Source organism: Erinaceus europaeus, chromosome 20 (assembly GCF_950295315.1).
Source record: "Erinaceus europaeus chromosome 20, mEriEur2.1, whole genome shotgun sequence".
Classification (NCBI taxonomy): Eukaryota; Metazoa; Chordata; class Mammalia; order Eulipotyphla; family Erinaceidae; genus Erinaceus; species Erinaceus europaeus.
The window spans coordinates 1,272,367-1,286,631 of NC_080181.1; the positions used below are offsets into that span (position 1 = coordinate 1,272,367).

General features: G+C 57.6%; 1 protein-coding gene across 4 annotated transcripts in view; it reads left to right on the forward strand.

Moving 5' to 3' along the window:
* The window catches only part of FAT3 (FAT atypical cadherin 3), a 362,716-nt gene extending 348,716 nt beyond the window's left edge, over positions 1–14,000 (forward strand). For 3 of the 4 annotated variants that reach the window (XM_060179643.1, XM_060179646.1, XM_060179644.1), the window contains 6 exons: positions 2,691–2,844; positions 3,817–4,433; positions 5,402–5,515; positions 8,751–8,810; positions 9,166–9,201; positions 9,586–14,000. In XM_060179643.1, coding sequence (XP_060035626.1) covers positions 2,691–2,844; positions 3,817–4,433; positions 5,402–5,515; positions 8,751–8,810; positions 9,166–9,201; positions 9,586–10,109 — 1,505 coding nt within the window. In that variant the 3' untranslated portion in view covers positions 10,110–14,000. The remainder of the gene's footprint in view (positions 1–2,690; positions 2,845–3,816; positions 4,434–5,401; positions 5,516–8,750; positions 8,811–9,165; positions 9,202–9,585) is intronic. The other variant, XM_060179645.1, reaches the window with a different exon arrangement.
* The last annotated feature ends 265 nt before the right edge of the window (positions 14,001–14,265 follow it).

Below are 14,265 nucleotides of genomic sequence, written 5' to 3' on the forward strand. Positions count from 1 at the left end.
CAGAACCCGACAGTGGCTGTGGTGACAGTGAAGCATCTGTCTGTGTGCTGCCTGTGCTTACCACCCTCTCTGTGTGATTTCAGTGTGTCAATTATCTGGTGGTGATGAGGACCGCACCACACCACAGCTTCCCCCCCCCCCATCATGTCTGGGTGCAGCCTGGGCCTCAGCCAGCTCAGTGGAGGAAGCTGCCTGCAGCCCCAGTAATACAACAGGCAGCCCAAGCCTGCCAGAGGAGGCCACCCCATCCCCCCAGCTGGGCCCAGGGCTGAGGGGATGCCCCAGGTGAATCCAGTCAGAAAGGGCCAATTCAAGGGCAAAAGGCAGCAGTCACCCTGCTTGCTGGCCTGCAGGGCCCCCATGCAGCCTGGGAGCTGTTCCTGGAGCAGGGAGCAGAGCGGGTGGGTGTGGGCTGAGCGCCATCTGCAGGCAGTCTGTCTCAGGCAGTGTGTCTGCAAGGCTCAGCACAGAGGTCAGGCCAAGAAGCAAAGGGGAGGGGATCTGTGGGTTTGTTTCACCTGCATTGCAATGCTAGTAGGGTGGTTGCCTTATTAAAATATGGGGGTGGGGAGTGTCTGCTCACTGATGTACATTTGGGTAGGTTACCTTAAGCTTCAGGTTCCCCATTTGTAAAAAAAAAAAAAAAAAAAAATTAGCTGAAGTAGCAGTACTTGAAACTTAGGATTTTTGTCAAGAATTAACTGGGATAAAGTGTGGGAAGTTCTTACCACTTTCCAAGCAATTCATCTACTATTATTCTTGCTTTGTCTTCCTTGTGTTGCTTCTCTCCCAACCCATAAACCAGACATCATTTCTTTCTAATCAGATTTTGAGATTACCCACAAATCCTGTTTGCCCTTTACATTTATAAAAGTATTAGGATATTCATCTGTGGTCTGTTTGATCATGCTCCTGACCATTTCTTGGGACCTTGCCCCGTTTTTCTTTGTCTTGTGATACATGTGGAAGAGCTTGGGGAGAGCTGAGACGTGCTAATGCTGTTATCTCTGATCCAGTGATTATTGGGGTGGCTGCTGTCCAGCCCTCTCCTCAGCAGTTCCCTGGCCTGTGGCAGGAGCTATGAGCCTCCTCATTCCTGGCAAGTCCCTGTGCCAGGCTTGTAGAAAGAGCCAAGTCTCTGCAAGCTGGACTGAAGTCCACAATCCCTGGGTAGTGTGCCTTTGAACAAACACTGATGGAGCTGAGATATGGGCAGGCCTCCTGCTCCTGTCAGGGGAAGACCGGGGGGGCACTCGTCCAGTGAAGCCCCAGAACACTCCAGCATCCTGGCAGACTTGCTGATATTATAATAATTATTAGTAGCAAAGCCCAGGCCAGGGTAATGAGATCATCTCACTTTCTGAAAACACCTTCATTCTCAACCACAAGCCTCTGGCACAGAGGCCAACAACAGCTGCAGCAAGTAGAATCTGGGGGGCAGAGCTGCACTCTGCAGAAGAGGGGCCAGCCAGGAAGCCTCCTGGGAGAGACGGGTAGAAATACAGATTGGGCCAGGAAGAGTTTGCATGGAATTAACAATAAATATGTAGAAAACATGCCAGCTAAAACAGAGAACAGTTGTCACCCCAGGCAGGCAGTGTGCATGCAGTGCAGCATCCATGCTGTAGCTGAACTGCAAGTGGTGTGTCCTGGTGAGGGGTGAGCCTGTGGGTGCCAGCTGGGCCTCAGCAGCCCACCATGTGGGGCAGGGCCTGGGGGGCTTGGCAGGTGGCACTCACAGGGCAGTGAGAAAGGTCATTTTTGATGGTAGGCCCTCACACATACATGATTTCACTGCTCCAGACCACTCTTCTGTTACTCAGGTAGAGAGACAGACAGAGGGAGAGACACCACAGCACTGAGCTTTCTCTGTTGCCATAGCACCTCCTGTGTGGAGCTGGGGTTGGAACACACTTGGCAATGCAGGCAGGCACCCACCTGCTGAGTACATTTCCCAGCCCTGGTAAACAACCCTGAAAGCTAAGATAAGCTGAAAACAGCCAGCTACCACACAAATAAAGAGACTGCCAGGTCCCTTCTGGGGACAATTAGGTGGCAGGAACTTCTGGGCAAAGGAGACTCATGGAACCAGCCATCCAACTCTGTGCTCTCTGCTTGTGTAACTTTAAGTGAAGTTCTTTACAGTAACAATTAGGGAGCACATCCTACCAGTCTCCCTTGCTTTCCTCACACTTGTGAGGGGGGCAGGTGTGGCTGCCTGCTGCCCACAAGTAGGGCTGGGGGAGTAGAAGCATCACCAGGCCTTTCCCATGATAGAGCAGGAGGGAGGTGTAAGTCACATCCAAGGGGGCAGTGAGGCGGAGCTGGGGTTCCCTTTATCTGTGTGTGCGTCCAGCCAGACCTCCTGAGAGCCAGCAGCCTATGGTCCCTGCCCTGCCCTCCCCTGCTCACACAGGAATCCTGGGAAGGAGGTGGCAGGCTGGGCTGGGAGGCTGCCCCCAGGCCTGAGTGGCAGTGCCCCTCCTCCTGGGCTAGGCCCAAATCCATCCCTGCTATCCATGGTGGAGTCCATTCTGGGTTATCCCAACTGATGGGTTGCAAATGCCGTGACATGTCCTGGCAAGATGTGCCCGAGTTTAGGACAGCCAGCTTGCCGGGTTCTGGGTAGCACTGGCTTTAGGAAGCAAGAACCCACAGCCCTACCAACACACGTGGTGCTGTCTCCCCAGGCTACCAGTGCACCTGCCTCTCCCAGTTCACTGGGAGGAACTGTGAGGCGGAGATCACGGCCTGCTTCCCAAACCCCTGCCGGAACGGAGGTTCATGTGATGCCATGGGGAACACCTTCCTCTGCAGCTGCAAGGCGGGGCTCACAGGGGTCACGTGAGTGTCAGGTGGGGAAGGGGAGGCAGGGGGCAATGTGGAGCACTCAGTGCTCCCAGGTGGGACGCATCATCCCTGGGTACTGGGGTAGGCTGACAGCCACACTTGGCTTTATGGGCACCTTGGCCCCAGACCTTCAGTCCATGGCGGGGAAAGCAGCTCCCAGAACCCACTAACTGGACCTTGCTGCCGGCACATAAGGCCTTCCTGAGGAGCTGAGGCCTACCTGGCCCTGGCCCTGGCCGGCCTTCTCCCCAAGAAACAAGGGGACCAGAGTGCTAGCTGGTTGAAAAGGAAGTACTTTAAGTTCTTAGCAAAATGTCACTTTCCACCTTCCTGGATCATTTTAGCAGGCATAGATATCTAACCTCAAGCCAGTGATGCTAGAGTCACAGATCAGCTTTATGTATTCAGTCAAGCAGACCTCCTGAGGGCTTTGCCGACCTCGAATCGCTGGATGCTATTCAGAGTAATAAAGCCACACTTACGTTTTTAAATACTCTGATTCTGACTGATTGCCAGCTGACCTGGCCTCAGTCTGTTCAAATTATGAACATTTGCCTACACTCTAAAAGGTGGATTATGAAAAATACAGGCGCTCAAGCCTTGAGCAGACTCTAATACAGTTAAACTAAGGAAGGGCCAGACTTTGCTGTTTTCCAGTAATGTGGGGTCCAGGGCCACTTAAGAGAAGTGTGGCAGAAAGGCTCTCTCCTCTCAGGAATCCAGGCCTAAGGATGTGGTGGGGAGAAGTCCCCCTTGGGGATGGGTTCCCTCCCAATGGGTGCAGGCCCACCCTTCAGGTGCTGCGCCCAACCCTGGGTGCAGGGGGAGGGGCCGGGTGCAGGCACAGACACCACGACCCGGTGCAGGCTGGTACCCCGAGGGTGCTGGGCCCCGGGTGGGTACTGGCACCCAGTCCCCTCTAGGCGGGGACCTGAGGGCGCTCCCCCCGCCCCCGCCCGCCCGCAGGTGCGAGGAGGACGTGGACGAGTGCGCGCGCGAGGAGTGCGAGAACGGCGGCGCGTGCGTGAACCTGTTCGGCTCGTTCGCCTGCAACTGCTCCCGGGGCTTCGTGGGCCCACGCTGCGCGCTGCGCCCGGTGCTGGTGCCCGACATCCGCGCGGGCCAGGCCTACGTGGGCAAGGAAGAGCTGGTGGGCATCGCGGCCGTGCTGCTGCTGCTGCTGCTGCTCGTGGCGTTGTTCGCCGCGCTGCGCCGCCGCGTGTTCCGCAAGCACTACTCCCGCAACGACATCGCGCTGGTGCGGGACCCCGCGGCCGCTGCGCTGCTGCGCAAGACCGGCGGCCCTCTGCGCCGCCCGCACCGCCCGCCCGGGCCCCCGCAGGTGCCGGTGCGGCCCCTGGCCTACACGCCCTGCTTCCAGAGCGACTCCCGCGGACAGCTGGACAAGCTGGCCGAGCCTCCCGAGCACCAGGAGCTCAGCACCTTCCACCCCGAGTCCCCGCGCATCCTGACGGCGCGCCGCGGCGTGGTGGTGTGCAGCGTGGCCCCGCACCTGCCCGTGTCGCCCTGCCGCTCCGACTGCGACTCCCTCCGCAAGAACGGCTGGGACGCAGGCCCCGACGGTGAGTAGGGGCGGGGGCATGGCAGGGGCCCCGGGGCAGGAACAGGGCGCCCCGGCTGGGCTCCCAGAGGGGAAGGACAGGACACACAGCTGACGGGAGCACTTCAGCCTCTCCCCAGCCCTTCCAGTTTCACTTTCTACCCTGGGCAAAAATGCCAGGATGCTGGGGTTTTCTGAGAGAGAGGGAGAATGTGTGTCAGTGTGTGCTGGATGTGTGTGCCTGTGTGTCAGGGTAAGTGTGCAGATGTCTGCATGTGTGGTGTCTGTGTGTGCAAGTGTCCCTGTGCACCCCGTCTGTGCAGATATGCGCGTGTGCATCTGTGAGTGCACATGTGTGTGTCTGCAGGTTTACATGTCTGCAGCTATGCTTCAGACATGGGCAGAGCACACCTCACACTGAGGCCCTCCTGCACATGGACACTGTAGGCCCATGAGGGAAGTGCTGCCCCCAGAAGGCACAGCAAGCAGAGCCACTCCCAGCTGTCAGGGCACACTGGCCCTCAGGTACACAGACAGCCCTGCACACAGGTGGGGTCTGAATGAGCTCTGGGTGTGGGGTCCTCTGGCCACATGGTCTTGGGGGCAAGCAGCTCCCAGAGGTCGTGTGCTGGCAGCCCCATCCCTCCTGACACAACTTCTCCTAGCAAAGGAAGGCACCCCAAGAAATGAAGTCAGGGCAGGCTGGGGAGAGTGGGAGGTGACTGCTCTCCACAGTGGGGCTGAGGAGAGTGGGAGGTGACTGCTCTCCATAGTGGAGTTGAGGTGAGAGTGAGAGGTGACAGCTCTATTTCTCCACAGTGGGGCTGAGGAGAGTGGGAGGTGGCTGCTCTCCACAGTGGGGCTGAGGAGAGTGGGAGGTGACCGCTCTCCACAGTGGGGCTGAGGTGAGAGTGAGAGGTGAGTTTTTCTCCACAGTGGGGCTGAGGAGAGTGGGAGGTGACTGCTCTCCACTCTCCCCTGGCTGTGCAGATAAGGCGGCAGAGGACCTGGGTGAGGTGACATGCTTTGCAGACAGCAATAAAGGCAGCAACTCAGAGGTGCAGTCACTCAGCTCTTTCCAGTCTGACTCTGGAGATGACAATGGTGAGTGTCAGCCTCCCTGGGACAGGGCCCTACCAGGCCAGGTAAGTCAGTGCACAGGCTGCCTCTTCCCAGTGGCCCTTGGCAGGCTGCAGGCTGCTGCTCCCTCACAAGCTGTGCCCTGCTGGGGAGGAGCTCAGGCCCCTCTCTAGAGCTGCTGCCGCCTAGGTGAGCCTGGTGTCCTCAGGGACCCTCTGGAGGACCTACAGATCAGACTGTTACATGGGAATGAGTACCCAAAGGGCCATGTGGTGCTGCAGAGCCAGGCTTACAGAGGAGGGGTAGGAAGCTTGGATCAGTGGCCTCCCCAGGGTGGTGGGGGCAGGGCCAGGTATAGCAAGGGGGTCAGCAACCTGGGAGGCAAGGATCCCTCAACTGCCTGCCAGAGGGCAGACCTCCTGCGCTCTCCCATCAGCTCCAAGCAAGGACTAAATGCTCAGGGTTTGGTATCACTGCTCCCAGGGCCCTAACCCATGCTGAACTGCCCTGTGCTGAGGCCCAGGGAGCCCGCAGTGAGCCTGTCCCCTAGCCTGTAACCCTGGCTGAACTGCCCTGTGCTGAGGCCCAGGAAGCCCGCAGTGAGCCTGTCCCCTAGCCTGTAACCCTGGCTGAACTGCCCTGTGCAGAGGCCCAGGGAACCTGCAGTAAGCCTATCCCCTAGCCTGTAACCCTTGCTGAACTGCCCTGTGCTGAGGCACAGAGAGCCCGCAGTGAGCCTGTCCCCTAGCCTGTAACCCTTGCTGAACTGCCCTGTGCTGAGGCCCAGGGAGCCCGCAGTGAGCCTGTCCCCTAGCCAGTAACCCTTGCTGAACTGCCCTGTGCTAAGGCCCAGGGAGCCCGCAGTGAGCCTGTCCCCTAGCCTGTAACCCTGACTGAACTGCCCTGTGCTGAGGCCCAGGGAGCCCGCAGTGAGCCTGTCCCCTAGCCTGTAACCCTGGCTGAACTGCCCTGTGCTGAGGCCCAGGGAGCCCGCAGTGAGCCTGTCCCCTAGCCTGTAACCCTTGCTGAACTGCCCTGTGCTGAGGCCCAGGGAGCCCGCAGTGAGCCTGTCCCCTAGCCGGTAACCCTTGCTGAACTGCCCTGTGCTGAGGCCCAGGGAGCCCGCAATGAGCCTGTCCCCTAGCCGGTAACCCTTGCTGAACTGCCCTGTGCTGAGGCCCAGGGAGCCCGCAGTGAGCCTGTTCCCTAGCCGGTAACCCTTGCTGAACTGCCCTGTGCTGAGGCCCAGGGAGCCCACAGTGAGCCTGTCCCCTAGCCTGTAACCCTGGCTGAACTGCCCTGTGCTGAGGCCCAGGGAGCCCGCAGTGAGCCTGTCCCCTAGCCTGTAAGCCTGGCTGAACTGCCCTGTGCTGAGGCCCAGGGAGCCCGCAGTGAGCCTGTCCCCTAGCCTGTAACCCTTGCTGAACTGCCCTGTGCTAAGGCCCAGGGAGCCCGCAATGAGCCTGTCCCCTAGCCGGTAACCCTGGCTGAACTGCCCTGTGCTGAGGCCCAGGGAGCCCGCAGTGAGCCTGTCCCCTAGCCTGTAAGCCTGGCTGAACTGCCCTGTGCTGAGGCCCAGGGAGCCCGCAGTGAGCCTGTCCCCTAGCCGGTAACCCTGGCTGAACTGCCCTGTGCTGAGGCCCAGGGAGCCCGCAGTGAGCCTGTCCCCTAGCCGGTAACCCTGGCTGAACTGCCCTGTGCTGAGGCCCAGGGAGCCCGCAGTGAGCCTGTCCCCTAGCCTGTAAGCCTGGCTGAACTGCCCTGTGCTGAGGCCCAGGGAGCCCGCAGTGAGCCTGTCCCCTAGCCGGTAACCCTGGCTGAACTGCCCTGTGCTGAGGCCCAGGGAGCCCGCAGTGAGCCTGTCCCCTAGCCTGTAACCCTGGCTGAACTGCCCTGTGCTGAGGCCCAGGGAGCCCGCAGTGAGCCTGTCCCCTAGTCGGTAACCCTGGCTGAACTGCCCTGTGCTGAGGCCCAGGGAGCCCGCAGTGAGCCTGTCCCCTAGCCTGTAAGCCTGGCTGAACTGCCCTGTGCTGAGGCCCAGGGAGCCCGCAGTGAGCCTGTCCCCTAGCCGGTAACCCTGGCTGAACTGCCCTGTGCTGAGGCCCAGGGAGCCCGCAGTGAGCCTGTCCCCTAGCCTGTAACCCTGGCTGAACTGCCCTGTGCTGAGGCCCAGGGAGCCCGCAGTGAGCCTGTCCCCTAGTCTGTAACCCTGGCTGAACTGCCCTGTGCTGAGGCCCAGGGAGCCCGCAGTGAGCCTGTCCCCTAGCCTGTAACCCTGGCTGAACTGCCCTGTGCTGAGGCCCAGGGAGCCCGCAGTGAGCCTGTCCCCTAGCCTGTAATCCTTGCTGAACTGCCCTGTGCTGAGGCCCAGAGAGCCCGGAGTGAGCCTGTCCCCTAGCCTCTAACCCTTGCTGAACTGCCCTGTGCTGAGGCCCAGGAAGCCCGCAGTGAGCCTATCCCCTAGCCTGTAACCCTTGCTGAACTGCCCTGTGCTGAGGCCCAGGGAGCCCGCAGTGAGCCTGTCCCCTAGCCTGTAACCCTGGCTGAACTGCCCTGTGCTGAGGCCCAGGAAGCCCGCAGTGAGCCTGTCCCCTAGCCTGTAACCCTGGCTGAACTGCCCTGTGCTGAGGCCCAGGGAGCCCGCAGTGAGCCTGTCCCCTAGCCAGTAACCCTTGCTGAACTGCCCTGTGCTGAGGCCCAGGGAGCCTGCAGTGACAGTAGGTGGCCCTCACCCCAGTTATGTTCAGGAGCAGCCTGCTCACTTGAGCAGGAGGCTGAGCCCAGGCTGCTCAGGGGGTGAGCACAGGCCACAGCCCCTGTACCCACTCCCTTCCCGAGGGGCAGACGGAAGCTGCTGCATAGATGACAGGAACACTACACCCCTGGCAACCAGCTGACCCGTCACTCGAGGCACATCCTCCCCGTCTCACTGGCTGTGGGGTAGTCCCCCAATGGCAGGCAGTGTGGACCTGTCATCACTGAGCTCAGCTGCACAATCTCCCAGATCCCCTGCCTCAGCTTCATTTAAGGCACAGTGCTGGCCCATCTGCCCCATGAACTGGCTGCCAGGCCTTGAATCCCAGCCTGTGGTACTCAGGACCCTTTACTGAGAGCAGCTGGTCTCTCCTGGGCACTCGGGGTGGTGGGGGGCAGGCTATAGGCACCGATGCCTGAGATGGGTCTGTGCGGGGCGGGAAGCGCGGTCAGAGCACCTCACTAACTTGCCACTGTCCTTCTCCCTGTCTGCTTCCTGGCAAAGCGTCCATAGTGACTGTCATTCAGCTTGTCAACAATGTCGTTGACTCGATAGAGAACGAAGGTACCAATTCTTTTTCTAGCTCTTCTCCATGTAGAGAGGAACTTGCAGGGGTGTTGCCCCACGTTCCTGAGCCGAGAGACCACCTGAGGGCCAGGGCTGCATGCTCCCCACAGACAGTCTGGGCCGGTGGAGGTGGAAGCATCCAAGTGTGTGCTTGCTCTGTGCCATGAGCCCCTTGGGGAAGAGTGCCTGGAGCCCAGGCCTGGGCCTGGACGGCCTTCTCCAGGGGGTTCCTGTGTCCTTTACTGCATTGGGGGGGGGGGGCAGGAGACAGCTTCCTTCCCAAGCTTCTCAGCTGTGCCGTCATGCTCACACAGCCTGAATCAGCCTCACATCTTACTTTGTGTTCAAACAGTGTCTATCTTGGACCAAGGACAGAACTACAACCGAGGTGACAGTGGGACGGTGCCCTCTGTGCTGAGCCCCCCTTCCCTGCACCTGTCGCCCCCCCGAACTTCCTTTGCCTGGTTTTTGCCTGTCCCTGTTGTCTTGAGAGCAGGCACTGAAGGGAAAACCCCACACCCTGACTCCCTCCCCTGTGGGCAGCTGCCTGTCCCCGTCTGCCCGCATGCTGCCTGCCTGCCCTGCATCTGGGCCCTGGGGGGGAGGGGTGGCTTGTGGCTTCTGGGGGGTGTAGGGGCTATGCTGCAGCACAAGTCTGGCCCAGCTTCGTGGCCTTCAGAGAAAGCGAGCTCCGCCCAGGGCCCGGACTGCATGAGCGTCCACTCTGCCCCGCTGCCCACCACCCGCCAAGTAACCACCCTCTGCCCCGCAGCCTACCACTGGGACACATCCGACTGGATGCCAGGCGCCCGCCTGTCAGACATTGAGGAGGTGCCGCACTACGAGGGCCCCGAGGCGGGGCCAGGGGCCGCACACGAGCTGGAGAGCGACTACTACCTGGGTGGCTACGACGTGGACAGCGAGTGCCCGCCACCGCCGCAGGAGGACGAGGACTTCCTGGGCCGAGACCCCTTGCCACCCCCGCTGCCCGATGACTTCCCCCCGCGTCTGGACAGCCCCCTGGCTGGCAGCCTGAGCCCCGGCTGCAGGAGGAGGGCCCACTTCCACCCCAGCCAGTACCTGCCCCCACACCCCTGCCCCCATGACCCACTGTCTGGGGGCCCCACAGACGGGCCTCGGTCCCTGCATAGCTCCAGAGCCGCCTCGTCCCCTGATGTGTCCCAGGGCTGCACGGACGAGGAGGCCCCAGGTGGCGGCGTGGGGAGCAGGGAAGGACCAGGTCAGGGCCACCTCCACCTACCCTTCCTGGAGACGCAGCACCAGACACAGGTGTAGTCCCCTACTGCAGGGACCAGAGGGGCAGGACCCAGTGAGCAGGCAACACAGTCTCCACTCGGCCTGGAGCCAGCCTCAGCGCCACACGCCGAGGACCCTGCAGAGACACGCAGAGGCTCGGAAACTGGTCCTGAGAGGCCCCCCGCAGAGCCTGGATCACACCTGGGCTTGGAAGGGGACGTGTGGCCTGGGATGGACGTGAGTCCCGGGCTAGACTTGTGGCCCAAGCTGGACGTGAGTCCCAGGATGGATGTGTGGCCTGGGCTGGACCTGAGTCCTGGCCTGGACCCCATCCTCCAGCCCCAAGGCCAAGCAGCAGCCTGGGGTATGGAGAGCCAAGGGGAGTTCAGGGAGAAGGGAAGGCGTGGGGACTTAGCCCTGTAGGCAACAGAAAGAGTAGTATTAAACAAGCAAGGAAATGGGCTAAAGCCTTGAAAATCAACTTTTTGACAAGCTGCCCAATTTCCAACTATGAAGTATTTCATGCACCAGTTATTTTCGGTTGTTTGTGTTCAGTATCCAATATTGTGCTTTGAGAAGGCACTGCTGGATGGCAATACTGATGTCTGGGCTTCCTTGGGGGTGGGGCTGGGGTGGTTGCTATGTGAGCATGAGGAAGAAAGTGGCTGTTTCTGTGTTTTCTAGTAAATAGTCCTAGCTGTCACTGCAATTTGAACATTGCTACAAAATTGGCCTTTGTTTTGAGAATCAGGAAATGAGAAACATTTTTTGCTACATTATTTTCTAGAATGAGAGTTCTTTGTTTGATCAAAAATTTACAAATGTTGGGGGTCACTGTAGTACTTCCTGAGTTTTCAGCAGGATAATCACTACTCTTGATACTGCAGATCACAGGTATGTTGGTTGTTTACTATTATTTTTTTTCCAGACTGGTAGAGTTGCTACTTTAAGTACAGTTGTGTTTAAGGGCTGCAGACGGACTGTGTGCAGAGCTTGTCGTCGTGTGTGTGTGGGTCTCGGGGCAGATGTGCCCTGCACCCCATGAGGCTGCTCTGGAGGGAAGCTGATGTGAGGGCCGTAGGGTACAGTCTGCTGGTCCTGCTGGTACAGCTGACCTTCTAGTTTCTCTGATCAGGATGCTAGAGACACACCAAATGCCATATCTTACTCTGGTCCATGTAACTTTATTTTGTACTGCCATTTATATTACCTAAAAGAAAACTGCCTTTAAAAAAGCCAATACTTTGTTAGAATTCCCAGATCTGGGCCCTCACTGAAACCACATGTTGGTCACACACTGGGGCTGACCTCTCACCCCCCGAGTGGACTTTGACCATGTGTCTCCCCATGGCGGGAAGCAGCCAGCCCACTGCGAGAAAGAACTAGAGTGGATGCCCCCTGAGGGCCAGGGCCCACGAGGAAAGTGACCAAATGCACATTTGCACACCCCTTTCTTGAGCAGCCTGTGTGCCCACGGTTCCTGAGCACGTGTGGTCACACTGGCGTAGGTTGTGCCGTCCCAAGTCTGTCTTGTCCCCTCGGAGGATGTCTGGTCATTTCTGTTTGTTTAACGCGCTTCTCAGTAGGAAGTCAGTGTCTCTGAAGTTTAGTGTGAAAAGCTCCCTTTTCCCTCCTGAGCTTTGAGCTTCTTTTTGAGCTCCTCTCTGTCTCTTGCTCAGTCCCCTCAGGAAGAACTATCTGCACCATGATCTTGAAGTCAATGTCTTTCACTAAGGCTACTTTGGAGAACGAAGTCTTTGGTGTTTTCCTTATGTAAGAAGCACATTTGCAAGAATCACAGAGAAAATGATGAACTAATGATCTAGAGTAGAATCACTGCTCCACTCGTAATGATGCAATAACAAAAACAACAACAAAAAAAAACACCAGAATAAAACCAACAGTTCATTTCTTCCCCCAAGACATATTAGGTGACAAGGGCCCTGGTTTCAATGCTGACTCTGCTGATGCAGTATCTCCTGGGGACAGAGTGTCCTTGCCCTAACCTCTCCCCAGGGCCCTGTCTGGTGCTCAGCTCTATGTGGGGGACCCCAGGACAGGGTGCCCCACTCCACCCTACACCCTCCCCAGGGCCCTCCTGGTGCTCTGCTGAGCAGCTCTATGTGGGGGACCCCAGGACACACACACACACACACAAACACACACCACTGCAAACACACACACACTGCAAACACACATTTGGAGCACTAGATTTCCCAGGTTTTGAAATGGTCCACATCCATGTCAAGATGGAGCTCAGTGGGATGACTGTGGATCAAAGAGCTAGAAGGTCCTTGGGTCTGTGTCCACATGCCCAGAGAGGGCAGGGACAGGCCCCAGAACACACAGCAAGTTAGGTGTGAGTGGGTTCACCTTTCTCTGTGACACTGTTGCCCCACTCTGCCCTGGACTTGGATCTGCCTGCTCCTGGCCCCTCTGACTGCCCCCCCTCCCCCCTGCTTAGAAGAGAGCACTCATGAGAATGCTGCCCAGTGCCTGATCCTCCCATTTCCCTGCAGCCCCTGCTGGAAGGATACAGTGAGAGAAGCCCTGTACTTCTTTGGCTTCTATCAGAACAGTGCTTTTACCAAATGAATGTTCTCTAAATGAGGATGGAATGATAATTATAGAACTGAACTCAGAGCAGTCCTCAAGTATAGTGGACTTGGATTATTATGTCACCCCTGGGTGCACTGTTCTCCCTACCCCATCCTTGTTTCTCCCCTCCCCTCCTCTCCCCTTCCCCTGTGCACTTTCTTCCATAAACATTGTGCTCAAGGCTCCCTCCACTCAGCCCCTGTCCTCTTAGCCTGCGTGCTCAGGAATGACGTCTGAGGGGCATGTAGCATGTGCCCAAGTGTGTGCCTGAGGGTCCGTGTGAAGGCCTAGTTTGAGCGTCTGGCTCTCCCGAGGGTGTTCCCCGGGGCAGACCAGGAAGTATGTTGCCAGCCCCTTGTTGTCAGGGAGAGGAAAATATCTCCACGCAGATCAGTGAGGCCCAGAGCACTTGCCCGTCAGCTCAGGGTGACCCCATGTCCTGTGTCCTCGCTGCCGCCCACTGGGGCACCCACTGCACCACAGGCAGGGAGCCAGGCGGATGTTGGTGGTGATTTCACGGCATGGAAATGGTCCAAGGACCACTTCCTCAGTGCCAACATTCTCTGCGGTCTGTGAGAACGTGTGTGTGTGTGTGTGTGTGTGTGTGTGTGTGTCCTGCACGCCATGCTGGTGGGGCTCCTCGAGGAGGTCAGTCAGCAAGTGACTGAGGGTGAAAGGCACCGTCTGTGGGCTGGGCATCAGCTGAGTCAGCTGGCTGCCAGGAAGGGAGAGAAGAGGACTCCTCTTCCTTATAGGATACTGAAAAGCAATAATTATGAATATGTAATGTTCCACAAAGGCCATAATTAGTCTCTCCCCGTGTTAGGATGCACTAGAGAATTATGGAGTTGTTTGGAGTGTGTTTGGACCCATTAGTCTTACTGTCATCCCAGCAAACAGATAGCTGGATTGCTACCATTTCACCGTTTTTATGAGCCCATACTACTGCATTTCAGGAAGTGACAAAGGTGTCTGGGAATGGAAGCAGCTCTTTGAAGCACTGTACCAGAGAGATTGTCCTGTAAATTCTCCTGCTGCGAGCAGGCTTCTTTGTAAAAGATGTACGTTTTGGTGTTTGAGTGTTTATGAAGCTGTACATAATGGTTCTGATTTTCCAGGCTTTTGTAGATACTGTATTTGATGCCTATCAGGATGCTTTAATTTGGGGGTTCAAATGCAAGTCACCCTTGCTGTTATTCTGGAAAACCTTTGAGGTAACTACACACACTTACACGCACACACACAAGATTTTAGATTTGAAAATGGTGTTTTTTAATCACTTCAAAATGTACTGTATCCTTTGTTTGGTTCTACTATTTTCATTGAACTTTCTCTGTTTTCAAGAAGCTGTTTGTATTGACCTTTTTAAGGGAGTGTGTCTTGCCTGGTGAGTGAGCACCTGATGTGGATTCAGGATGAAGCCTGTCGTTGTTCACACCCACACTCACCTGCACTCACACACATCACCCACAAACCTTATCAAAGGGGAGCTCAGGCTTCCAGCCACCCTATTCTGATGGAGAGCGAGAGAAAGAGAGAGAGAGAGTGTGTGTGTGTGTGTGTGTGTGTGTGTCTGCAGATTCTGTCTTATGTCTTT